General features: G+C 42.9%; 1 protein-coding gene across 1 annotated transcript; it reads right to left on the bottom strand.

Moving 5' to 3' along the window:
- Nucleotides 1-1,824: 1,824 nt before the first annotated feature.
- Nucleotides 1,825-27,708, bottom strand: LOC106613266 (extracellular calcium-sensing receptor). The gene is given in 6 exon segments (XM_082955552.1): nt 1,825-3,094; nt 3,370-3,715; nt 17,656-17,967; nt 18,131-18,430; nt 18,694-18,753; nt 27,703-27,708. Coding segments are annotated over 6 exon segments (1,941 nt in total). The 3' UTR covers nt 1,825-2,177.
- Nucleotides 27,709-27,901: the final 193 nt, after the last annotated feature.

Genomic DNA, 27,901 nt, shown 5'->3' on the forward strand with positions numbered 1-27,901 from the left:
CGATCAATTTGCAAATGGTGTCCAGGGTACAGCTGGGAGAGGAGGGGGGTCGATAGCAGGCGGCAACAGTGAGAGACTTATTTCTGGAGAGATTCATTTTTAAAATTAGAAGTTCGAACTGTTTGGGTATAGACCTGGAAAGTATGACAGACTTTTGTAGGCAATCTCTGCAGTAGATTGCAACTCCTCCCCCTTTGGCAGTTCTATCTTGATGGAAAATGTTGTAGTTGGGTATGGAAATCTCAGAATTGTTGGTGTCCTTCCTAAGCCAGGATTCAAGCATGGCAAGAACATCAGGGTTGGAGGAGTGTGCTAAAGCAGTGAGTTAAACAAACTTAGGGAGGAGGCTTCTGATGATGACATGCATGAAACCAAGGCTTTTTCAATTACAGAAGTCAACAAATGAGGGTGCCTGGGGACACGCAGGGCCTGAGTTTACCTCCATGTCACCCGAGGAACAGAGGAGGAGTAGGATGAGGGTACGGCTAAAGGCTATCAAAACTGGTCTCCTAGAGCGTTGGGGACAAAGAATAAAAGGAGCAGATTTCTGGGTGTGGTAGAATAGATTCAGGGCATAATGTGCAGACAGGGGTATGGTGGGGTGCGGGTACAGCGGAGGTAAGCCCAGGCACTGAGTGATGATAAGAGAGGTTGTATCTCTGGACATGCTGGTTATAATGGGTGAGGTCATCGCATGTGTGGGAGGTGGGACAAAGGAGGTAACAGAGGTATGATGAGTGGAACTAGGGGCTCCATTGTAAACTAAAACAATGATAACTAACCTAAACAACAGTATTCAAGGCATATTGACATTTGAGAGAGAAATACAGCGAGGCATAAAGTAATTACAGGTGTTGATTGGGAGAGCTAGCAAGACAAGAACGGGTGAAACAACAGCTGATCAGCTAAAGCAACGACAACAGGTAAAATGGTGATGACTGGGCAGAAAGGGTCGGTTAACTACACACACAGCCTGAGTTCGCGGTTGGGGCCGACAGATAAACAAAAAATTAACAGAATGGAGCACAGTGATTAATGGACAGTCCAGCAGGCATCAGCTATGTAGCCAAGTGATCATAGGGTCCAGGGGGCAGTGATAGATGGAACAGGGAAGCCGCGGAGTAGTCGCTACTACGCTAGCACGCGGGCGACGCGGAGTTTAAAGTTAGTAGCCCAGGGCTAGTAAAAGCGTCTGCTCCGACGTCCGACGGAGGACGGTTGAAGAAAACCCCTTGAATGAGTAGGTGTGTTCTAACGTTTGACTGGTCCTACAAGTAAAGAACAACTTGGTGTTAAGTGTTACTCATAACCACAGCTCATAATGGTTGCTCCCCACTACAGTACTTGTGCTCCAGAGTGGTGTAGCGGTCTAAGGCCCTGCATATCAGTGCTAGAGGTGTCACTACAGAACCTGGCTCGATTCCGGGCTGCATCACAACCGGCCGTGATTGGGAGGCCTGTAGGGCGACGCACAATTTGCCCAGCGTCGTCCGTGTTAGGGTTCTGCTGGGGTGGTCTGTGATTGTAAATAAGAAATTGGTCTTAAATGACTTGTTAAATAAATAGAAATTGAAGTACTCTACATGGCACTAGAAACTATTTGGCTTCTTGAACAGTGTGTTAATTAACTGCTCTAGTAGGTGATGTAAGCATAAGAAGACTGACCATCACTGGTGAAGTGTTTGCAAAAATGTGGTTGGTTTATTTGTGATCTGTAATTAATAAAATGCAATGAATATAAAAAACAAGGTATCTAACAAATGTGGATTGACAGGCCAAGCAATCATTGACAAGACACCAATATATCTGAAAATGTTTATTATATTAAACTATTATAATACGTACTACAATGAATTAGAATAGCAATTGAACACATGCACTTCAATGTTATATCAATTCATATAGGAATAAAGCTTTTCTCCAAACATGGAAGTGGTTCCACTGTAGGCTACTGCTAATCACATCATTTAGCAGTTCAAATTAGACTTTAACACTCTAGATTTGAACAATATTTCATAACATTGGAATATTTAAAGTGAACCTGTTAATTGTTACTAGTTACAATGTTACCAATAATTAGATGATAAATTGTTGGTCATCTCTGTCAGAGTAGTGCTACCGAACTGTATAATAAACCATATAACTGAACGTTACAATGTTTTCCCCTCAATCATTTCTTAATAACGTATATCATTGGATGTCTTCTCCATAAGGTGTTTCTTGGTGTTCTTCTCCGGCCTGAACAGAATAATAAAGCATTTAGGAACAAATAATAGAAAGAACAACCCAAAGCTAGAGGTGATGATGGCAAATATCTCCACAGCTACAGTCAACTTCCCAGGAGAGCTGACATAAGCTGGGATAAAGGTGATCCAAACTGCACAGAATATGAGCATGCTGAAGGTGATGAATTTGGCCTCATTGAAGTTATCAGGCAGCTTCCGAGCCAGAAAAGCCAGCACAAAGCACAAGAGAGACAGGAGTCCTATATAGCCCAACACAGCCCAGAAACCAATAGCTGAACCCACATCACACTCTAGAATTATCTTTTCCTTGTAGGTAGTGAGGTTTTTAATGGGGAAGGGAGGGGACAGGACCAACCACAGAGTGCATATCAAAGCCTGGACAAACGTGAAGAACACTACAGTCATTCTCTGCTGTGGAGGACCAAACCATTTCATGACATTACTGCCTGGCAGCGTAGCCCTGAAGGCCATCAACACCACTATTGTTTTCCCCAGAACACAAGAGATGCAGAGGACGAAGGTGATCCCAAAAGCTGTGTGACGCAGCATACAGGACCATTCAGAAGGCCGGCCAATGAAGGTAAGAGAACACAGAAAACACAGAGTCAAGGAGAAGAGAAGCAGGAAGCTCAGCTCAGAGTTGTTGGCCCTGACGATGGGCGAAGTTCGGTGGCGGTAGAAGACGGTTGCCGTGGCGATGGCCAGACAAGCCCCGCCCACAGAGCAGGCGGTCAGGATGATTCCGAGGACCTCGTGGAAGGACAGAAACTCCACAGGCTTAACGATACAGCGGTCTCTCTCAGCGTTGGGCCAGTACTCCTCGGGACAGATCAGACAGTCTGATGAATCTGACCAGGACAAAACAACAGACATCAAATGACAGTTATCAAATAATAACAGATTCAGGTTTAATTTATTTACAATACATGTACCACAATGCTGCACTTTGGCAGTTTACAATAAAGAATGTTGAATTAATGTGCAGCTTACATGAGATAATAATAACAGGAACATGATTGACAGACACTACCTTTGTAGTGCTGGTAATATGAATATACCACTACTTAGTAAACCGTGATAGAAATTACTACACATTTTATGCCAACTATTCCTATTGTCCTACCTGTGTTATTACTGATCTCTCCCTCTGCACATTGGATACAGTCATAACAGCATACTGGCTTTCCTTTCTGTATAGCCTTACGAGTGCCTGGGGGACAGCTCTCACTGCACACTGACACAGGTACTTGTGTACTGTTCTTTACCCAGGTGATTTCCCTGTCCATGTCAAACCTCTGGTCAGGAGGCAGGGATGCATCATAGCGCCCCACTGTCACAAACTCCATCTTCCCACTCTCCCGTCTCTGCCAGTTGACCAGCTCATAGGTGGCCACTGGGTCCCCGTTGGCATCGAAAGACACCTGGTACCCATTACGAGAGAAGTTCACACTCCTCAATCTCTCCAGGACCTGGGGGTTGGAAGGGCAAGGGAGAGAGATAGATGGAGAGAGGGGAAGAGAGAGATGAGAGATGGAGAGATAGAGGAAGAAAAATTGAAAGAGAGAAATGGAGAGAAGGGAAGAGAGAGCGGAAGAGAGATGGAGAGAGGGAGAGAGAGAAAACTGAACATTAATTCAACTCATATTTATCAGATGCGTTACTTCAGAACAAGTTGTAAAGTATAATGAGAACTCCTTGACCTTCATACATGTAGTCTAAATAAACATATTCATCAGGAAATTATACTACAGACTTGTCATTCACCTGTGTTGGCTTCACATTAAGGTTTTTGTGAAGTGCACCAGTCCCTCCTGCAGCAAAGCAACCCCACAACATGATGCTGCCACCCACCGTGCTTCACATTTGGGATGGAGTTCTTCGATTTGCAAGCCTCCTCCTTTTTCCTCCAAAAATAACGATGGTCAAGATCTTTGTCCCCATGTGCAGTTGCAAACCTTTGTCTGGCATTTTTATGGCTGTTTTGGAGCAGTGGCTTTTCCTTGCTGAGCAGCCTTTCAGGTTATGCCGATATAGGACTCGTTTTACTGTGGATATAGATACTTTTGTACCTTGTTCCTCCAGCATCTTCACAAGGTCCTTTGCTGTTGTTCTGGGTTTGATTTGCACTTTTCGCACCAAAGTACAACCTCTCTGGGCTAGGCGGGACGAATTCGTCCCACCTACGTAACAGCCACTTGCAGCCTGTGGCGCGATTTTCAAAACATTAAAAATCCTATTACTTCAATTTCTCAAACATATGACTATTTTACAGCTATTTAAAGACAAGACTCTCGTTAATCTAACCACACTGTCCGATTTCAAAAAGGCTTTACAACGAAAGCAAAACATTAGATTATGTCAGCAGAGTACCAAGCCAGAAATAATCAGACACCCATTTTTCAAGCCAGCATATAATGTCACATAAACCCAAACCACAGCTAAATGTAGCACTAACCTTTGATGATCTTCATCAGATGACAACCCTAGGACATTATGTTATACAATACATGCATGTTTTGTTCAATCAAGTTCATATTTATATCAAAAAACAGCTTTTTACATTAGCATGTGACGTTCAGAACTAGCATACCCCCGCAAACTTCCGGGGAATTCGCTAACATTTTACTAAATTACTCACGATAAACGTTCACAAAAAGCATAACAATTATTTTAAGAATTATAGATACAGACCTCCTCTAGGCACTCGATATGTCCGATTTTAAAATAGCTTTTTGGTGAAAGCACATTTTGCAATATTCTAAGTATATAGCCCAGGCATCACGGGCTCGCTATTTAGACACCCGGCAAGTTTAGCACTCACCATAATCATATTTACTATTATAAAAGTTTCATTACCTTTTGTTGTCTTCGTCAGAATGCACACCCAGGACTGCTACTTCAATAACAAATGTTGGTTTGGTCCAAAATAATCCATCGTTATATCCGAATAGCGGCGTTTTGTTCGTGCGTTCCAGACACTATCCGAAATGGTAAAGAAGTGTCGCGCACATGGCGCAATTCGTGACAATAAAATTCTAAATATTCCATTACCGTACTTCAAAGCATGTCAACCGCTGTTTAAAATCCATTTTTACGCCATTTTTCTCGTAGAAAAGCGATAATATTCCGACAGGGAATCTCCTTTTCGGCAAACAGAGGAAAAAATCACAAAGGCGGGGGCGGTCCGGTCACGCGCATAAGCCCAGAGTCCCTTGATCGGCCACTTGAGAAAGGCGATAATGTGTTTCAGCCTGGGGCTGGAATGACGACATTCTGTTTTTTCCCGGGCTCTGAGCGCCTATGGACGACGTGGGAAGTGTCACGTTAGAGCAGAGATCCTTAGTAAAAGATAGAGATGGAAAAGAAGTTCAAGAAATGGTCAGACAGGCCACTTCCTGTAAAGGAATCTCTCAGGTTTTGACCTGCCATTTGAGTTCTGTTATACTCACAGACACCATTCAAACAGTTTTAGAAACTTTAGGGTATTTTCTATCCATATGTAATAAGTATATGCATATTCTAGTTACTGGGTAGGAGTGGTAACCAGATTAAATCGGGTATGTTTTTTATCCAGCCGTGTCAATACTGCCCCCTAGCCCTAACAGGCTAATCTCTAGGAGACAGAACGCATCTTTTTCCTGAGCGGTATGTCGCCTGCGTGGTCCCATGGTGTTTATACTGCGTACTATATTTTGCACAGATGAATGTGTTACCTTCAGGCGTTTGGAAATTGCTCCCAAGGATGAACCAGACTGTGGAGGTTTACAAATTTTTTTCTTAGGTCTTGGCTGATTTCATGTGATTTTACCATGATGTCAAGCAAAGAGGCACTGAGTTTGAAGGTAGGCCTTGAAATACATCCACAGGTACACCTCAAATTGACTCAAATCAGCCTATCAGAAGCTTCTAAAGCCATGACATATTTTTCTGGAATTTTCCAAGCTATTTAAAGGCACAGTCAACTTAGTGTATCTAAACGTCTCACCCACTAGAAGTGTAAAACAATGAATTAATAGTGAAACAACTGTAAACAATTGTTGGAGAAATGACTTGTGTCATGCACAAAGTAGATGTCCTAACAGACTTGCCAAAACTATAATTTGTTAACAAGAAATGTGTGGAGTTGTTGAAAAATGAGTTTTATTGACTCCAACCTAAGTGTATGTAAACTTCCGACTTCAAATGTGTATGAAAATGTTTATTATATTATTATAATACATAATATGATGAATTACAATATCAATTGAACACATGCACTTAAATATTACATCAATTCATATAGGAATAAAGCTTTTCTCCAACAATATGGAAGTAGTTCCACTCTGTAGGCTACTGCTAATTACATCATTTAGCAGGTCAAATTAGATTTTAACACTCTAGATTTAAACAATGTCTCATAACGTTGTAATATCTAAAGTTAGCCAGTTTCATGTTACTAGTTACAATGTTACAAATGATTACCTGCTAAATTGTGGGTCATCTCTTTCAGAGTAGTCCTACCTAACTGTATAATAAACCATATAACTGAACGTGACAATGTTTTTTCCCTCAATCATTTCTTAATAACGTATATCATTGGATGTCTTCTCCATAAGGTGTTTCTTGGTGTTCTTCTCCGGCCTGAACAGAATAATAAAGCATTTAGGAACAAATAATAGAAAGAACAACCCAAAGCTAGAGGTGATGATGGCAAAGATCTCCACAGCTACAGTGAACTTCCCAGGAGAGCTGACATAAGCTGGGATAAAGGTGATCCAAACTGCACAGAATATGAGCATGCTGAAGGTGATGAATTTGGCCTCATTGAAGTTATCAGGTAGCTTCCTAGCCAGAAAAGCCAGCACAAAGCACAAGAGAGCCAGGAGTCCTATATAGCCCATCACAACCCGGAAACCAATAGCTGAACCCACATCACACTCTAGAATGATCTTTTCCTTGTAGGTAGTGAGTTTTTTAATGGGGAAGGGAGTGGACAGGACCAACCACAGAGTGCATATCAAAGCCTGGACAAACGTGAAGGACACTACAGTTAATCTCTGCTGTGGAGGACCAAACCATTTCATAACATTACTGGCTGGAAGCGTAGCCCTGAAGGCCATCAACACCACTAATGTTTTCCCCAGAACACAAGAGATGCAGAGGACGAAGGTGATCCCAAATGTTGCATGGCGCAGGATACAGGACCATTCAGAGGGCCGGCCAATGAAAGTAAGAGAACACAGAAAACACAGAGCCAAGGAAAAGAGCAGCAGGAAGCTCAGCTCAGAGTTGTTGGCCCTGACGATGGTCGAAGTTCAGAGGCGGTAGAAGACGGTCGATCATCCTATTTTCCAACTTAATTGAGGAGAATAAAAACAATCCAAAATGTATTTTTGATACTGTCGCAAAGCTAACTAAAAAGCAGCATTCCTCAAGAGAGGATGGCTTTCACATCAGCAGTGATAAATTCATGAACTTCGTTGACGAAAAGATCATGATAATTAGAAAAAAAATTACGGACTCCCATTTAAATATGCATATTTCTCCAAAGATCAGTTGTCCTGAGTCTGCGCAACACTGACCTAGGATCAAGGGAGACACTCAATTTTTTTAATGTCTCTTGACACATTGATGAAAATAGTAATGGCCTCTAAATCTTCAAACTGCATACTGGACCCAATTCCAACTAAACTACTGAAAGAGCTGCTTCCTGTGCTTGGTCCTCCTATGTTGAACATAATAAACATGTTGAACATCACTAAAAGTGGCAGTAATAAAGCCTCTCTTGAAAAAGCCAAACCTTGACATAGAAAACATTAAAAACTATCGGCCTATATCAAAACTCCCATTCCTCTCAAAAATGTTAGAAAAAGCTGTTGCACAGCAACTCACTGCCTTCCTGAAGACAAACAACATATAGGAAACACTTCAGTCTGATTTTAGACCCCATCATAGCACTGAGACTGTACTCGTGAATGTTGTAAATTACCTTTTAATGGCATCAGACCAAGGCTCTTCATCTGTCCTCGTGCTCCTAGACCTTAGTGCTGCTTTTGATACCATCAATCACCACATTCTTTTGGAGAGATTTGAGACCGAAATTGGTCTACACGGACAAGTTCTGGCCTGGTTTCGATCTTATCTGTCAGAATGATATCAGTTTGTCTCTGTGGATGGTTTGTCCTCTGGCAAATCAACTCTATTGTTTTCACCATATATTTTACATCTTGGTTCATTTTCACTGCTATGCGGACGATACACAGCTGTACATTTCGATGAAACATGGTGAAGCCCATATTTGCCCTCCCTGGAAGCCTGTGTTTCAGACATAAGGAAGAGGATGGAGACAAAGGTTTTATTTTTTAACTCGGACAAAACAGAAATGCTAGTTCTACATCCCAAGAAACAAAGAGATCTTCTGTTGGATCTGACAATTAATCTTGATGGTTGTACTTGATGGTTGTACAATAAAACTGTGAAGCTCCTTGGCGTAAATCTGGAACCTGATCTCTCTATTGACGAACATATCATGACTGTTTCAAGGACAGCTTTTTTCAATAACATAACATTGCAAAAATCTGAAACTTTCTGTCCAAAAATGATGCAGAAAAATTTATCCATGCTTTTGTCACTTCTAGATTAGACTACTGCAATGCTCTACTTTCTGGCTACCCGGATAAAGCACTAAATAAACTTCAGTTACTTCAGTTAAACTTCCAGCTACACTGGCCTCCTGTTAAGACTAGGGCTGATTTCAAGGTTTTACTGCTAACCTACAAAGCATTACATGGACTTGCTCCTATCTATCTTTCTGATTTGGTCCTGCCATACATACCTACTACACGTACGCTACGGTCACAAGATGCAGGTGTCCTTATTGTCCCTAGAATTTCTAAGCAGGGCTTTCTCCTATAGAGCTCAATTTTTATGGAATGGCCTGCCTATCCATTTTGAGAGACGCAGACTCGGTCTTGACCGTTATGGCTTTATTGAAGACTCATCTCTTCAGTAGGTACTATGATTGAGTGTAGTCTGGCCCAGTGGTGTGAAGGTGAACGGAAAGATATTGGAGCAACGAACCGCCCTTGCTGTCTCTGCCTGGCCGGTTCCCCTCTCTCCACAGGGATTCTCTGCCTCCAACCCTATTACGGGGGCTAAGTCACTGGCTTACTGGTGCTCTTCCATGCCGTCCGTAGGAGGGGTGCGTCTCTTGATTGGGTTGAGTCTCTGACGTGATCTTCCTGTCCGGGTTGGCGCCCCCCTCGGGTTTGTGCCGTGGGGGAGATCTTCGTGGGCTATACTCTGTCTTCTCTCAGGGTAGTACGTTGGTGGTTAAAGATATCTAGTGGTGTGGGCTGTGCTTTGGCACAGTAGGTGGGGTTATATCCTGCCTGATTGGCCCTGTCCAGGGGTATAGTCGGACGGGGCCACAGTGTCTCCCGACCCCTCCTGTCTCAGCCTCCAGTAATTATGCTGCAATAGTTTATGTGTTGGGGGGCTAGGTTCACTGTTATATCTGGAGTATTTATCCTGTCTTATCCGGTGTCCTGTGTGAATTTAAGTATGCTCCCTCTAATTCTCTCTCTCTTTCTCTCTTTGTCTTTCTCTTCTCTCGGAGGACCTGAGCCCTGGGACCATGCCTCAGGACTACCTGGCCTGATGACTCCTTGCTGTCCTCAGTCCACCTGGTCGTGCTGCTGTTCCAGTTTCAATTGAACCCTGACCTGTTCACCGGACGTGCTACCTTGTCCCGGACCTGCTGTTTTCAACTCTCTCACTCTACCACACCTGCTGTCTCTAACGTTTGAACATCTTGGCCATATACTGTTATAATCTCCACCTGGCACAGCCAGAAGAGGACTGGCCTCCCCTCAGAGCCTGGTTCCTCTCCAGGTTTCTTTCTAGGTTCCTTTGTAGATCCAGTGTGCCTAGAGGACTAGACTGCAGTGGAAATATAAGAGAGCCAGCATGCAAAGAGGACTAGACTGTTGGGGAAAAACTTTGTAGAGGCAGAGTGCCAAGGGCACTAGACTGTGGTGGAAATATAAGAGAGTGAACGTGCAAAGAGGATTAGACTGTAGATGAAATACTGTGTAGAGCCAGCGTGCCTAGAGGACTAGACTTCAGTGGAAATATAAGAGAGGCAACATGCTAAGAGGACTTGACTGTAGAGGAAATACTGTGTAGAGCCAGCGTGCCTAGAGGACTAGACTGTAGTGGAAATATAAGAGAGGCAACATGCTAAGAGGACTTGACTGTAGAGGAAATACTGTGTAGAGCCAGCGTGCCTAGAGGACTAGACTGTAGTGGAAAAATAAGAGAGGAAACATACCAAGGGGACGAGACTGTAGTATAAAAATAAGAGAGGCAGTGTGCCAAGATAACTAGATTTTAGGGGAAATACTGTGTAGAGCCAGCGTGCCAAGAGGACTTGACTGTAGAGGAAATACTGTGTAAAGCCAGCGTGCCTAGAGGACTAGACTTCAGTGGAAATATAAGAGAGGCAACGTGCTAAGAGGACTAGACTGTAGGGGAAATACTGTGTAGAGCCAGATTGCCAAGAGGACTGGACTGTAGGGGAAATATAAGCGAGCCAGATGGTTATTTTGTGTCTACTGTATGTTTATGTCTATATAAACCATTACAGTCTAATTAGGGCTTACACTGGTGCATACAGTCTATATATCTGAAAGAAGCAGGACCTGACTGAGTGAGCAGAGCAGCATCTAGCCCCTCCCTTCCTGGCATGGCCATACCCACAGTGTGGCCCCCAGAGGAATCCCCATAGAGGTACGGTGGGTATTTAACCCAGAGTAGAGAGGTAACCTGACCTATGTGGGTCTGTCTGGCGCTGTGCTACCCCATACCTTCTACACATCAGGGGAATGAGGCTCTCTCCGGCTCCTGCTCTGGATCCAAGTCTGGCTGGTAGTCTGGTTCTACTACATCTAGCTGTGGTGGCTGGTGGGCTTGCCTTGCTCTCGTCTGCCTCTGCCTCTGGGCTGGAGTCTGTCAGATGCAGGCTCCAAGGCACCCCTCATCCTCCGGCGTTCTCCCAGGACGGGGACTTTGTCATCGGGGGTGTTTTCTCCATGCACTACTACATGCACACTGTGGACCACAGCTACACCAGCCTGCCTGAGCCCCTGCAGTGCACAGGGAGGTCAGTGAGCGAAAGAGGGAACAGGGGACAGGACTGTGGCTGTGTGGGTAGACAGATAATTTGTGTTTTAAAGACAGAGAAACTGTGTTGAAAGATCAGAAAACAGTGTGTTTGAAGACAGAGAAAAAATGTGTTTAAATAAAGATAAACAATGTGTTTTTAAGACAGAGAAACAGTGTGTTTAAAGACAGAGATACAGCATGTTTAAAGACAGATAAACAATGTGTTTAAAGACAGATAAACAGTGTTTTTAAAGACGATATTAAGTGTGTTTAAAGAGACAAACAGTGTTTTAAAGACAGGTAAACAGTGTTTTAAGGACAGATAAACAGTGTGTTTAAAGACAGATTAACAGTGTGTTTAAAGACAGATAAAAAGTGTGTTTGTGTCTGAGAGAGTAGGTGAAGACTACTGTTACTAAGGATCACAGTTCCAAATGCAGACTATTCTTCAATGTCCTCAATTACAGACAACAAAAGTGTAGGCATATAGACGGTGTGGAAAATAATACTAGATAATAGGCGGTTTGCCATGGTAACATTCTATAGGCTAGTTTATGATTCATCAGGAGGTGCTCACTGACCCATTTCTATTTACAGCATGGATTCCCGTGAGTTGCGCTTCTCGCGCGCCATGGTCTTCGCAGTTGAGGAGATAAACAACAGTTCAGACCTTCTACCGGGTGTCAAGCTTGGTTATCAAGTGCACGACTCCTGCAACTCAGCCCCTATGGCCGTGAAAGTGGCCTTCCAGCTGGTTAACAGCCTGGACCCCATGTTTGATACCGGAGAACAGTGCACGGGGTCGGCTACAGTGACAGCTATCGTTGGCGAGTCTGGCTCCACACCTACCATCAGCATGTTGCGCATCACCAGCCCTTTCGGCATTCCTCAGGTAAACTCCTGTAGAAAGAAATCATTCAGCTTCTTTTAATTTACTGTATTCCTAGTTTATATTCTCCTCTCTTTCAGGAATGAGTTCAACTTTTAATTCCCTGTATTCCAGCTGTATTCTCCTCTCTTTCAGGAATATACATTTCTGTGTGAAATTATGTGGAGAAAGGCATTTGAACATAGACTGATGAATATGAGTCTGGAGAACGTCTGGAGGCATTAAAACATGATCTGAGGACTATCTTTCATAGGCTAGGTTGTTATGGGAGACCAGGGATTGGTGTCACACTTTTGTGTATCCTATTCATTCTGGCCTAATGAAAAACAATGAATTGGCTTATTATTATTAATGTCTCCCTAACATCAAACTACATAGATAAATAAAAAAAGCAGGAAGCAGGCCGACATTATGTTCTTTCTCATGTTTTCGACTGTCTGTTTTTACCTAGGTGAGCCACTATGCCAGCTGTGCATGTCTGAGTGATAAGAAACAGTATCCAACCTTCTTCAGAACCATCCCCAGTGACCAGTTCCAGGCTGCCGCTCTGGCCCACCTCATCAGGCACTTCGGCTGGACCTGGATTGGGGCGGTCCGTTCCGACTCTGACTACGGTAATAACGGTATGGCGGCTTTCCTACAGGCAGCACAAGAGGAAGGCATCTGTGTGGAGTATTCTGAAGCCTTCTCCTTTATCAATCCAGTCAGCAGAGTGCAACGGGTGGCCGACGTGATCCGCAGGTGATCCATGATTACTTGTGAACATTTCATTCATACAAATGCAAGACTATATTTATAAAAAATACTTTTGTTGTTAATTTCTCTCTTTTCCCAAAGCTAATCTGTGAGACCAACATGATTTGCATATCTTAAGCTTGTCAAAGGTGTTGATTAATACTAATGTTCATGTTCACTTCACTGAGACATTCCAATGAATGACAAACATGACCAGCATATTAAGCATATGATACAATCATGTTCCCCAGCTCCACAGCCCGGGTGGTGGTTGCATTCGTAGCATCTGGGGACATGAGAATCCTGCTGGAGGAGATGGACCGCCTGCCCTCTCCGCCCCGCCAGTGGATCGGGAGCGAGTCCTGGGTCACTGACCCAGATACGCTGCGCTTCGGCCTGTGTGCCGGGGCCATCGGCTTTGGCATCCAACGCTCTGTCATCCCTGGCCTCAGGGACTTCCTCCTGGACCTCTCCCCACAGAAGGTGTCCAACTCTCCCATGTTCACTGAGTTCTGGGAGGGAGCCTTTGGCTGTAGGCTGGGGATAGGTATCTATCTATCTATCTATCTATCTATCTATCTATCTATCTATCTATCTATCTATCTATCTATCTATCTATCTATCTATCTATCTATCTATCTATCTATCTATCTATCTATCTATCTATCTATCTATCTATCTATCTATCTATCTATCTATCTATCTATCTATCTATCTATCTATCTATCTATCTATCTATCTATCTGTCTGTCTGTCTGTCTGTCTGTCTGTCTGTCTGTCTGTCTGTCTGTCTGTCTGTCTGTCTGTCTGTCTGTCTGTCTGTCTGTCTGTCTGTCTGTCTGTCTGTCTGTCTGTCTGTCTGTCTGTCTGTCTGTCTGTCTGTCTGTCTGTCTGTCTGTCTGTCTTGGGGTCTTGCTGTCTGTCTGTCTTGCTGTCTGTCTGTCTTGCTGTCTGTCTCTCTCTCTCTGTCTGTAGGGACCTCTACAGGTGTTGGTGTTGAGGAGAAGGTGTGTGATGGCAGTGAGGATATACAGCAGCTACAGACCCCCTACACAGATACATCTCAGCTGCGTGTCACTAACATGGTGTATAAAGCTGTGTACGCCATAGCACACGCCATCCACAGCATTGTTTGTGAAGAGAGAGAAAACTCCACTGTGAACTGTGAAAAAAACCTTAATGTGAAGCCAACACAGGTGAATGACAAGTCTGTAGTATAATTTCCTGATGAATATGTTTATTTAAACTAAATGTACCAAGGAGTTCTCATTATACTTTACAACTTGTTCTAAAGTAACACATCTGATAAATATGAGTTGATATTAATGTTCTGTTTCTCTCTCTCCATCTCTCTTCCCTTCTCTCCATTTCTCTCTTTCCATCTTTCTTCCTCTCTCTCCATCTATCTCTCCATCTCTCTTCCCCTCACTCATCTCTCTTCCCTTATCTCCATCTCTATTCACCTCCCTCCTTCTTTCTCATCCCCCCTCTCTCTCTCTCTCTCCCTTGCCCTTCCAACTCCCAGGTCCTGGAGAGATTGAGGAGGGTGAATTTCTCTCGTAATGGGTACCAGGTGTCTTTCGATGCCAACGGGGACCCAGTAGCCACATATGAGCTGGTCAACTGGCAGATAGGGGAGAGTGGGAAGATGGAGTTTGTGACAGTGGGGCGCTATGATGCGTCCCTGCCTCCTGACCAGAGGTTTTATATCGAGAGGGAAATCACCTGGTTAAAGAACAGTACACAAGTACCTGTGTCAGTGTGCAGTGAGAGCTGTCCCCCAGGCACTCGTAAGGCTATACAGAAAGGAAAGCCTGTATGCTGTTATGACTGTATCCAATGTGCAGAGGGAGAGATCAGTAATAACACAGGTAGGCCAATAGGAATAGTTGGCATAAAATGTGTAGTATTTCTATCATGGTTTACTAAGTAGTGGTTTATTCATATTACCAGCACTACAAAGGTAGTGTCTTTCAATCATGTTCCTGTTCTTATTATCTCATGTAAGCTGCACATTAATTCAACATTCTTTATTGTAAACTGACAAAATGCAGATTGTGGGACATGTATTTGTGAAATAAATAAAACCTGAATCTATTATTTATAACATTTGATGTCTGTTGTTTTGTCCTGTTCAGATTCTTCAGACTGTCTGATCTGTCCCGAGGAGTACTGGCCCAACGCTGAGAGAGACCGCTGTATCCTTAAGCCTGTGGAGTTCCTGTCCTTCCACGAGGTCCTCGGAATCATCCTGACCGCCTGCTCTGTGGGCGGAGCTTGTCTGGCCATCACCACGGCAACTGTCTTTTACCACCACCGAGCTTCGGCCATCGTCAGGGCAAACAACTCTGAGCTGAGCTTCCTGCTGCTCTTTTCCTTGGCTCTGTGTTTTCTGTGTTCTCTTACTTTCATTGGCCGCCCCTCTGAGTGGTCCTGTATGCTGCGTCACACAGCTTTTGGGATCACCTTCGTCCTCTGCATCTCTTGTGTTCTGGGGAAAACATTAGTGGTGTTGATGGCCTTCAGGGCTACGCTTCCAGGCAGTAATGCCATGAAATGGTTTGGCCCTCCACAGCAGAGATTGACTGTAGTGTCCTTCACGTTTGTCCAGGCTTTGATATGCACTCTGTGGTTGGTCCTGTCCCCTCCCTTCCCCATTAAAAACCTCACTACCTACAAGGAAAAGATCATTCTAGAGTGTGATGTGGGTTCAGCTATTGGTTTCTGGGCTGTGTTGGGCTATATAGGACTCCTGGCTCTCTTGTGCTTTGTGCTGGCTTTTCTGGCTCGAAAGCTGCCTGATAACTTCAATGAGGCCAAATTCATCACCTTCAGCATGCTCATATTCTGTGCAGTCTGGATCACCTTTATCCCAGCTTATGTCAGCTCTCCTGGGAAGTTCACTGTAGCTGTGGAGATCTTTGCCATCATCACCTCTAGCTTTGGGTTGTTCTTTCTATTATTTGTTCCTAAATGCTTTATTATTCTGTTCAGGCCGGAGAAGAACACCAAGAAACACCTTATGGAGAAGACATCCAATGATATACGTTATTAAGAAATGATTGAGGGGAAAACATTGTAACATTCAGTTATATGGTTTATTATACAGTTCAGTAGGACTACTCTGACAGAGATGACCAACAATTTAGCAGCTAATCATTGGTAACATTATAACTAGTAACATGACACAGGTTCACTTGAGATATTCCAATGTTATGAGAGGTTTTCAAGTCTAGAGTGTTAAAATCTAATTTCACCTGCTAAATGATGTGATTAGCAGTAGCCTACAGTGTGGAACCACTTCCATGTTGTTGGAGAAAAGCTTTATTCCTATGTGAATTGATATAACATTGAAGTGCATGTGTTCAATTGCTATTCGAATTCATTGTAGTATGTACTATAATAATATAATTTAATAAACATTTTCAGATATATTGGTGTCTTGTCAATGATTGCTTGGCCTGTCAATCCACATTTATTAGATACCTTGTTTTTTATATTCATTGCATTTCATTAATTACAGATCACAAATAAACCAACCTTTTCACATTATTGCAAACACTTGACCAGTGATGGTCAGTCTTCTCATGCTTACATCACCTACTAGAGCAGTTAATTAAGACACACACTGTTCACGAAGCCAAATTGTTTCTAGTGCAATGTAGAGTACTTCAATTTCTATTTATTTAACAAGTCATTTAAGACCAATTTCTTATTTACAATCACAGACCACCCCAGCCAAACCCTAACACGGACGACGCTGAGCCAATTGTGCGTCGCCCTAAGGGCCTCCCAATCACGGCCGGTTGTGATGCAGCCCGGAATCGAGCCAGGGTCTGTAGTGACACCTCTAGCACTGATATGCAGGGCCTTAGACCGCTGCACCACTCTGGAGCACAAGTACTGTAGTAGGCAGCAACCATTATGAGCTGTGGTTATGAGTAACGCTTAACACTAAGTTGTTCTTTACTTGTAGCACCAGTCAAACGTTAGAACACACCTACTCATTCAAGGGGTTTTCATTATTTCTATTATTTACTACACTGTATAATAATAGTGAAGATGTCAAATCTATTAAATAACACATTTGGATTCATGTAGTAACCAAAAAAGTCTTAAATAAATCAAATGATATTTTGAGTTTTAGATTATTCTGCCTTGATGACAGCTTTGCACACTCTTGGTATTCTTTCAACCAGCTTCATGAGCTTCATGAGGTAATTAGTTAATTTGTGGAATTTCTTTCCTTCTTAATGTGTTTGAGCCAATCATTTGTGTTGTTACAAGGTAGTGGTGGTATACAGAAGATAGCCTGTTTGGTAAGAGACCAAGTACATATTATGGCAAGAAGAGCTCAAATAAGCAAAGAGAAAGGGGAGGAGATCATGTTGTAAAAACAAGTAATATATAAGGATTATTAAATATTACTGGAAACACATTCATAAATAATCACACTAACTTACACACCCGTACACACACACACACACACACACACACACACACACACACACACACACACACACACACACACACACACACACACACCCGTACACACACACACACACACACACACACACACACACACACACACACACACACACACACACACACACACACACATCATAGGAGATCCTGACTCACAGTCACAGTCAGATATTCTGAACCAGTACACATAGCAGTCAGTCTAGGACACTTTGAGCCGCTGCCTGCCCCAAAATCCAACTTGCAGCCAAACAGTTCCTCCCAGAACATATTGATGAACTCAGACCCCAGTGTGGGCGAGGGCCTGACCTTCAGCAGGAAGTCCCCCAGGCCAGGGATACTGACTCCTGGGAAGGAGAAGCCCAGGGTGCCCTGTAGCAGTGGGTGGAACTGAGGGGAGGTGAGCAGGCTGGCCGTAACCCAGGCCTCACTGGCCACCCACTGGAACCCTGTAACGTTCCTCACTGCCAGCTGAGGATGAGGAATTAAACAGTTGGTATTGTATGTTGCTTATCCAAGTTCTCAAAGAGTTTCTACATTGTTTTATTTAGCACAATAAAACTAGAAGAAAGGAAGATAAATAAATCAAAATGAAGTAAATACTTGACAGAATATTTTATAGAGGAAAACTCACCTCAGAGAGAAACTCCAGCAGCTGGCCCTCTGTAGCGAAGACTACCACCACGCGAGCCCTGGAGCTCTGCAGGGTGTCCGCCATGGCACGTAGCCCAGCTGGGGAGGGCGAATTGGGGATGGTGAGGTGGAACGCCAGGCAGCCTCCCTGGTCCTTCAGCTGCTGGGTAAAAACCTGGATGACATAGCGACTGTAGTTGTCCGAGGTGCCCAGGATGCCAACCCAGCGCCAGCCGAAATGGCTCACCAACTGGACTAAACCCCGAATCTAGGATGAGATAAAAAAAAGTGAAGGATTAGTCTGAGAGCATGGCACAAGAGAAATTATGGGGCACATTTTCATAGCAGCAAAAGCAATGTGTTCAGAGAAACATTTACTATAAACGTCATTGTGATCTGCACTGTGATTAAATATGAATAACTTTTTTCAACAATTTGCGTTGTATAGAGGTGATTATTTAACTAGAGTTTATTCAACTGAGCAATACATGAATACTTAAAAGTGTACTTAACACATTGCTTTTGCACTACTTATATCTAAAACTTTCTCATCTTTCTTCACACCTGGAAAGAGGGGTAGGAGAGTTTATCTGTCAGACAGGTGCAGGTTGCAAAGTAGCTCACCTGTGGAGAGAACAATATATTATACATGTTAAACTATCTATCTCTATCTCTGTATCTCTCTCTCTCAATTCAATTCAAGGGGCTTTATTAACATGGGAAACATACAGTTGAAGTCGGAAGTTTACATACACTTTAGCCAAATACATTTAAACTCGGTTTTCACAATTCATAACATTTAATCCTTGTAAAAATTATCTGCCTTTGGTCAGTTAGGATCACCATTTCATTTTAAGAATGTGAAATGTCAAAATAATAGTAGAGATAATTATTTCTTTCAGCTTTTATTTCTTTCATCACATTCCCAGTGGGTCAGAAGTTTACATACACTCAATTAGTATTTGCTAGCATTGCCTTTAAATTGTTTAACTTGGGTCAAACGTTTCGGGTAACCTTCCACAAGCTTCCCACAATAAGTTGGGTGAATTTTGGCCCATTCTTCCTGACAGAGCTGGTGTAACTGAGTCAGGTTTGTATGCCTCCTCACTCACGCACACTTTTTCAGTTCTGCCCACAAATTATCTATAGGATTGAGGTCAGGGCTTTGTGTTGGCCACTCCAATACCTTTACTTTGTTGTCCTTAGGCCATTTTGCCACAACTTTGGAAGTATGCTTGGGGTCATTGTCCATTTGGAAGACCCATTTGCGACCAAGCTTTAACTTCTGACTGATGTCTTGAGATGTTGCTTCAATATATCCACATAATTTTCCATCCTCATGATGCCATCTATTTTGTGAAGTGCACCAATCCCTCCTGCAGCAAAGCACCACCCCCACAACATGATGCTGCCACCCCCGTGCTTCACATTTGGGATAGTGTTCTTTGGCTTGCAAGCCTCCAACCTTTTTCCTCCAAACATAACGATGGTCATTATAGTCAAACAGTTTATTTTTATTTCATCAGACCAGAGGACATTTCTCCAAAAAGTATGATCTTTGTCCCCATGTGCAGTTGCAAACTGTAGTCTGGCTTTTTTATGGCGGTTTCGGAGCAGTGGCTTCTTCCTTGCTGAGCGGCCTTTCAGGTTGTGTCGGTATAGATACTTTTGTACCAGTTTTCTCCAGCATCTTCACAAGGTCCTTTGATGTTGCTCCACAATATGATGCTGCCACCCCCATGCTTCATGGTTGGGATGGTGTTCTTCGGCTTGCAAGCCTCCTTCTTTGTCCTCAAACATAACGATGGTAACGATCTTTGTCCCCATGTGCAGTTGCAAACCGTAGTCTGGCATTTTTATGGCGTTTTCGAGCAGTGGCTACTTCCTTGCTGAGCGGCCTTTCAGGTTAAGTCGATAGAGGACTCGTTTTACTGTGGATATAGATACTTTCATATCTGTTTCCTCCAGCATCTTCACAAGGTCCTTTTCTGTTGTTCTGGGATTGATTTGTACTTTTCGCAACAAAGTACATTAATCTCTAGGAGACAGAACGCATTTCCTTCCTGAGCGGTATGATGGCTGCGTGGTCCCATGGTGTTTATACTTGCGTACTATTGTTTGTACAGATGGACGTGGTACCTTCAGGCATTTGGAAATTGCTCCCAAGGATGAACCAGACTTGTGGAGGTCTACAATTTTATTTCTGAGGTCTGGGCTGATTTAATTTAACTTTCACATGATGTCATGCAAAGAGGCACTGAGTTTGAAGGTAGGCCTTGAAATACATCCACAGGTACACCTCCAATTGACTCAAATGATGTCAGTTAGGCTATCAGAAGCTTTTAAAGCATGACATAATTTCCTGGAATTTTCCAACCTGTTTAAAGGCACAGTCAACTGTCAGAGGGTTTTATTCTCTATTTTGGTTAGGCCAGGATGTGACTAGGGTGGGCATTCTATGTCCTTTTTTCTATGTTTTTGTATTTCTATTTCTTTGTTTTGGCCTAGTATGGCTCTCAATCAGGGACAGCTGTACATCGTTGTCGCTGATTGGGAGCCATACTTAGGCAGCCTGTTTTCCTTTGGGTTTTTGTGGGTAGTTGTTTCTGTTGTGTGGTTTGCACCTGACAGAACTCTTGGCGTTTGTTTGTTTCTTAAGTTCAAGTGTTTCGTATTATTAAAACTTCAATATGAACACTCACCACGCTGCATCTTGGTCCCCTCTGTCAGACGATCGTTACATCAACTTAGTGTATGTACACTTCTGACCCACTGGAACTGTGATACAGTGAATTATGAGTGAAGTAATCTGTCTGTAAACAATTGTTGGAAAAATGACTTGTGTCATGCATAAAGTAGATGTCCTAACAGACTTGCCAAAACTATAGTTAGTTAACAAGACATTTGTGGAGTGGTTGAAAAACAAGTTTTAATGACTACAACCTAAGTGTATGTAAATTATGTAAACTTGCCAAAGCAAGTGAAAGGGATGAACAAAAGTGAAATAAACAATAACAGTAAATATAAGACTCACAATTTCAAAATAGTAGAGGCATTTCAAATGTCAAATGTCAAATGATGTCTTAACATAAATATGGGTTGTATTTACAATTGTATTTGTTCTTCACTGCTTGCCCGTTTCTTGTGTAAACAGGTCACAAATATTGCTGCTATGATTGCACACTGTGGTATATCAAAATGTGACTTGTTTTTGTATTCTTTGTGGGTCTGTGGAATCTGAGGGAAATATGTGTCTCTAATATGGTCATACATTTGGCAGGAGGTTAGGAAGTGCAGCTCAGTTTCCACCTCATTTTGTGGACAGTGTGCACATAGCCTGTCTTCTCTTGAGTGCCAGGTCTGCCTTCGGTGGCTTTTCTCACTAGCAAGGCTATGCTCACTGAGTCTGTAGATGGTCAAAGCTTTCCTTAATTTTGGGTCAGTCACAGTGGTCAGTCATTCTGCCATTGTGTACCCTCTGTTTAGTGCCAAATAGCAATCTAGTTTGCTTAGTTTTTTTTGTTAATTCTTTCTAATGTGTCAAGTAATATTTTTTTCTCATGATTTAGTTGGGTCTAATTGTGTTGCTCTCCTGGGACTCTCTGGGGTCTGTTTGTGTTTGTGAACAGAGCTCCAGGATCAGATTGCTTAGGGGACTCTTCTCCAGGTTCTTCTCCCTGTAGGTGATGGCTTTGTTATGGAAGGTTTGGGAATCGCTTCCTTTTAGGTGGTTTTAGAATTTAACAACTCTTTTCTGGATTTTGATCATTTGCGGGTATCGGCCTAATTCTGTTCTGCATGCATTATTTGGTGTTTTATGTTGTACACTGAAGATATTTTGCAGAATTTTGCAATTTGTTCTTTGTCCTATTTTGTGAATTATTGATTGGTGAGCAGACCACAGACCTCACAACCAGAAAGTGCAATACATTATATAACTTCTTCAAGTATTTTTAGAAAGGTCCTAATTGGTATGTCAAATTTTATGTTCCAGTTGATGCCATAGAAAGCCATTCTTGCCTTGTCTCTGTGCTAAAACGTATAAACTTATACTTATATATACTTGTATACTGTGTAGAGCCAGCATGCCAAGAGGACTTTACTGTAGGCAAAATAATGTGCAGAGCCAGCGTGCCAAGAGGACTAGACCGTAGTGGAAATATAAGAGAGGCAGCATGCCAACAAGACTACAATGTAGTGTAAATACGGTGTAGAGCCAGCATGGCAAGAGGACCAGACTGTAGAGAAAAAATAAGAGAGGCAACGTGCCAAGAGGACTAGACTGTAGGGTAAATAATGTGTAGAGTCAGCATGCCAATAGGACTAGACTGTTCGACTGCTAGATTGAATTCCCGAGCTGACAAGGGAAAACTCTATCGATCTGCCCCTAAACAAGTCAGTTAACCCAGTGTTTCTAAGTCGTCATTGTTAATAATAATTTGTTCTTAACTGACTTGACTAGTTAAATAAAGGTTAAATAAATACATGAAATAAAAATGTTGGATTGGCTTCCATTAAGAACACTCTTTGTGTTCTGTTAGACAGGTAACTCTTTATCCACAATATAGCAGGGGGTGTAAAGCCATAAGATACATTTTTCCAGCAGCAGACTATGATCAATAATGTCAAAAGCCTCACTGAAGTTTAACAAAACAGTCCCCACAAACTTTTTATTTTCAATTTTTCTCAGCCAATCTTCAGTCCATTGTAAAAGTGCTGTGCTTGTTGAACGTCCTTCCTGATAAGCGTGCTGAAAGTCTGTTGTCAATTTGTTAACTGTAAAATAGCATTGTTTCTGGTCAAACAATTTTTTTCTCCAAAAGTTTACTTAGGGTTGGTTGATATTTGAGCCAGTTAAGGGGGCTTTACTATTTTTAGTTAGGAGAATGACTTTTGTTTCCTTAACCCCGAGGGAACACACACTTTATAGTAGGCTTAAATTGAATATATGGCAAATAGGAGTGGCAATATAATCCGCTATTATCCTCAGTAATTTTCCATCTGTCGTCAGACCCCGGTAGCTTGTCATTGTTGATAGACAACAATCATTTTTTCACCTCTTCCAGCACTCACTTTACCATTATGGCTGGCATGTCATGCTTAAGATTGCTAATCTTGCCAATGGAAAAATCATTAAAGTAGTTTGCAATATCAGTGGGTTTTGTGACGAACGAGCCATTTGATTCAATAAATGATGGAGCTGCCTTTTTGCCCAAAATGTCATTTAAAGTGCTACAAAGCTTTTTACTATCATTCTTTAAGTCATGTTTCTTTGTTTCATAGTGTAGTTCCGTCTTCTTTTTATTCAGTTTAGTCACATGATTTCTCAATTTGTAGTATGTTTGCCAAATCGGTTTTTCAGCCAGACTTATTTGCCATTTCTTTTGACTCATCCCTCTCAACCATACAATATTTCCATTCCTCATCAATCCACAGGGATTTAACAGTTTTTACAGTTATTTTCATAATGATTGCATGCTTATTAGTAACTAGGATAAGCAATTTCATAAATGTGTCAAGTGCAGTATCTGGTTGCTTGTCATTACACACCACAGACCAACAAATACGATTTTCATCAACAAGATACAGTAGGAATCTCTACAAAACATATTGTATGACCTCTTATACACTATATTAGATCCAGCCTTTGGAACTTTGGTTTTCCTAGATATGGCTACTATAATGTGATCACTACATCTGATGGATTTGGATACTGCTTTCAAGAAAATGTATGCAGCATTAGTACATTTGTGATTAATACATGCTGATGATTTCAGTCCTGTTCTGTTAGTAACTACCCTGGTAGGTTGACTGATAACCTGAACCAGGTTACAGACAATGGTGTAAATATTTTAAAGTACCACTTAAAACTTCTTAGGGAAAGGGGGCAGTATTTTCATGTCCGGATGAAAAGCATGCCCAAAGTAAACTGCCTGTTACTCAGGCCCAGAAGCTAGGATATGCATATAATTGATAGCTGTCGATACCAAACACTCTAAAGTTTCTAAAACTGTTAAAATAATGTCTGTGAGTATAACAGAACTGATTTGGCAGGTGAAACCCCGAGGACAAACCATCCAGGGATTGTTTTTTTTTAGGTCATAGTATTTCCCAATGGTTTTCTATGGGAAGCCCTATTTTTTTTTTATGATTTCACCTTTATTTAACCAGGTAGGCTAGTTGAGAACAAGTTCTCATTTACAACTGCGACCTGGCCAAGATAAAGCAAAGCAGTGTGACACAGACAACAGCACATAGTTACTCATGGAGTAAACAATAAACAAGCTAATAACACAATAAACAAGTCAATGATACAGAAGAAAAAATAAAGTCTATATACAGTGCTAAAGGCATGAGGAGGTTGGCAATAAATAGGCCATAGGAGCGAATAATTACAATTTAGGAGATTAACACTGGAGTGATAAATGAGCATATGATGATGTGCATGTAGAGTGGTGTGCAAAATAGCAAAAAAGTAAATAAAATAAAAACAGTATGGGGATGAGGTAGGTAGATTGGGTGGGCAATTTACAGATGGACTATGTACAGCTGCAGCGATCGGTTAGCTGCTCGGATATCTGATGTTTAAAGTTGGTGAGGGAAATAAAAGTCTCCAACTTCAGCATTTTTTTCAATTAGTTCCAGTCACTGGCAGCAGAGAACTAGAAGGAAAGGTGGCCAAATTAGGTGTTGGCTTTACGGATGATCAGTGAGATATACCTGCTGGAATGTGTGCTACGGGTGAGTGTTGTTATTGTGACCAGTGAACTGAGATAAAGTGGAGCTTTACCAAGCATAGGCTTATAGATGACCTGGAGCCAGTGGGTCTGGCGACGAATATGTAGCGAGGGCCAGCCGACTAAAGCATACAGGTCGCAGTGGTGGGTGGTATAAGGTGATTTGGTAACAAAACGAATGGTACTGCGTGTGGCTCAGAGGGGCTCAGTTGGTAGAGCATGGTGTTTGCAACGCCAGGGTTGTGGGTTCGATTCCCACGGGGGACCAGTACGGGAATAATATGTATGAAATGTATCCATTCACAACTGTAAGTCGCTCTGGATAAGAGTGTCTGCTAAAATGTAATGTAAAATGTAATAGACTGCATCCAGTTTGCTGAGTGGAGTATTGGAAGCTATTTTGTCGAGGATAGGTAGGATAGTCAGTTTTACTAGGGTAAGTTTGGCGGCGTGAGTGAAGGAGGCTTTGTTGCAAAAAAGAAAGCCGATTCTAGATTTGATTTTGGATTGGGGATGTTTAATATGAGTCTGGAAGGAGAGTTTACAGTCTAACCAGACACCTAGGTATTTGTAGTTGTCAACATATTCTAGGTTGGAACCGTCCAGTGTGGTGATGCTAGTCGGGCGGGTGCGGGCAGCGAATGGTTGAAAAGCATGCATTTGGTTTAACTAGCGTTTAAGAGCGGTTGGAGGCCACAGAAGGAGTGTTGTATGGCATTGAAGCTCATTTGGAGGTTAGTTAGCACAGTGTCCAAGGAAGGGCCAGAAGTATACAGACTGGTGTCTTCTGCGTAGAGGTGGATCAGGGAATCGCCCGCAGCAAGAGCGACATCATTGATATATTCAGAGAAATAAGTCGGCCCGAGAATTGAACCCTGTGGTAACCCCATAGAGACTGCCAGAGGTCCGGACAACATGCCCTCCGAATTGACAAACTGAACTCTGTCTGCAAAGTAGTTGGTGAACCAGGCGAGGCAGCCGTTAGAAAAACCAAGGCTAATGAGTCTGCCGATATGAATACAGTGATTGACAGAGTCGAAAGCCTTGGCCAGGTCGATGAAGACGGCTGCACAGTACTGTCTTTTATCGATGGCGGTTATGATATCATTTAGGACCTTGAGCGTGGCTGAGGTGCACCCGTGACCGCCTCGGGTACCAGATTGCACAGCGGAGAAGGTACGGAGGGTTTTGAAATGTTTAGTGATCTGTTTATTAACTTGGCTTTCGAAGACTTTATATAGGCAAGGCAGGATGGATATAGGTCTGTAATAGTTTGGGTCTAGGGTGTCACCCCCTTTGAAGCGGGGGATGACCACGGCAGCTTTCCAATCTTTAGGGATCTCGGACGATACGAAAGAGAGGTTGAACAGACTGGTAATAGGGGTTGCAACAATGGCAGCGGATAGTTTTAGAAAGAGAGGGTCCAGATTGTCTAGCCCAGCTGATTTGTACGGGTCCAGGTTTTGCAGCTCTTTCAGAACATCTGCTATCTGGATTTGGGTGAAGGAGAAGCTGGGGAGGCTTGGGCGAGTAGCTGCATGGGGGGCGGAGCTGTTGGCCGGGGTTGGAGTAGCCAGGAGGAAGGCATGGCCAGCCGTTGAGAAATGCTTATTGAAATGTTAAATTATAATGGATTTATCGGTGGTGACCGTGTTACCTAGCCTCAGTGCAGTGGGCAGCTGGGAGGAGGTGCTCTTGTTCTCCATAGACTTTACAGTGTCCCAAAACTTTTTGGAGTTAGAGCTACAGGATGCAAATTTCTGCTTGAAAAAGCTAGACTTTGCTTTCCTGACTGACTGCGTATACTGGTTCCTGACTTCCTTGAACAGTTGCATATCGCGGGGACAATTCGATGCTATTGCAGTCCGCCACAGGATGTTTTTGTGCTGGTCAAGGGCAGTCAGGTCTGGAGTGAACCAAGGGCTATATCTGTTCTTAGTTCTGCATTTTTTGAACGGGGCATGCTTATCTAAGATGGTGAGGAAATTACTTTTAAAGAATGACCAGGCATCCTCGACTGACGGGATGAGGTCAATATCCTTCCAGTATACCCGGGCCAGGTTGATTAGAACGGCCTGCTTGCAGAAGTGTTTTAGGGAGCGTTTGACAGTGAAGGGGGTGGTCGTTTGACCGCGGACCCATAGCGGATACAGGCAATGAGGCAGTGATCGCTGAGATCCTGATTGAAAACAGCGGAGGTGTATTTGGAGGGCAAGTTGGTCAGGATAACGTCTATGAGGGTGCCCATTTTTCCGGACTTAGGGTTGTACCTGGTGGGTTCCTTGATGATTTGTGTGAGATTGAGGGCATCTAGCTTAAATTGTAGGACTGCCGTGGTGTTAAGCATATCCCAGTTTAGGTCACCTAACAGAACAAACTCTGAGGCTAGATTTGGGGCGATCAATTCACAAATAGTGTCCAGGGCACAGCTGGGAGAGGAGGGGGGTCGATAGCAGGTGGCAACAGTGAGAGACTTATTTCTGGAGAAATTCATTTTTAAAATTAGAAGTTCGAACTGTTTGGGTATAGACCTGGGAAGTATGACAGACTTTTGCAGGCTATCTCTGCAGTAGATTGCAGCTCCTCCCCCTTTGGCAGTTCTATCTTGATGGAAAATGTTGTAGTTGGTTATGGAATTCTCAGAATTTTTGGTGGCCTTCCTAAGCCAGGATTCAGACACGGCAAGAACATCAGGGTTGGCGGAGTGTGCTAAAGCAGTGAGTTAAACAAACTTAGGGAGGAGGCTTCTGATGTTGACATGCATGAAAACAAGGCTTTTTCAATCACAGAAGTCAACAAATGAGGGTGCCTGGGGACACGCAGGGCCTGGGTTTACCTCCATGTCACCCTAGGAACAGAGGAGGAGTAGGATGAGGGTAAGGCTAAAGGCTATAAAAACTGGTCGCCTAGAGCGTTGGGGACAAAGAATAAAAGGAGCAGATTTCTGGGCATGGTAGAATAGATTCAGGGCATAATGTGCAGACAGGGGAATGGTGGGGTGCGGGTACAGCGGAGGTAAGCCCAGGCACTGAGTG

Source organism: Salmo salar, chromosome 09, assembly GCF_965601325.2.
Source record: "Salmo salar chromosome 09, fSalSal1, whole genome shotgun sequence".
NCBI classification, from domain to species: domain Eukaryota; kingdom Metazoa; phylum Chordata; class Actinopteri; order Salmoniformes; family Salmonidae; genus Salmo; species Salmo salar.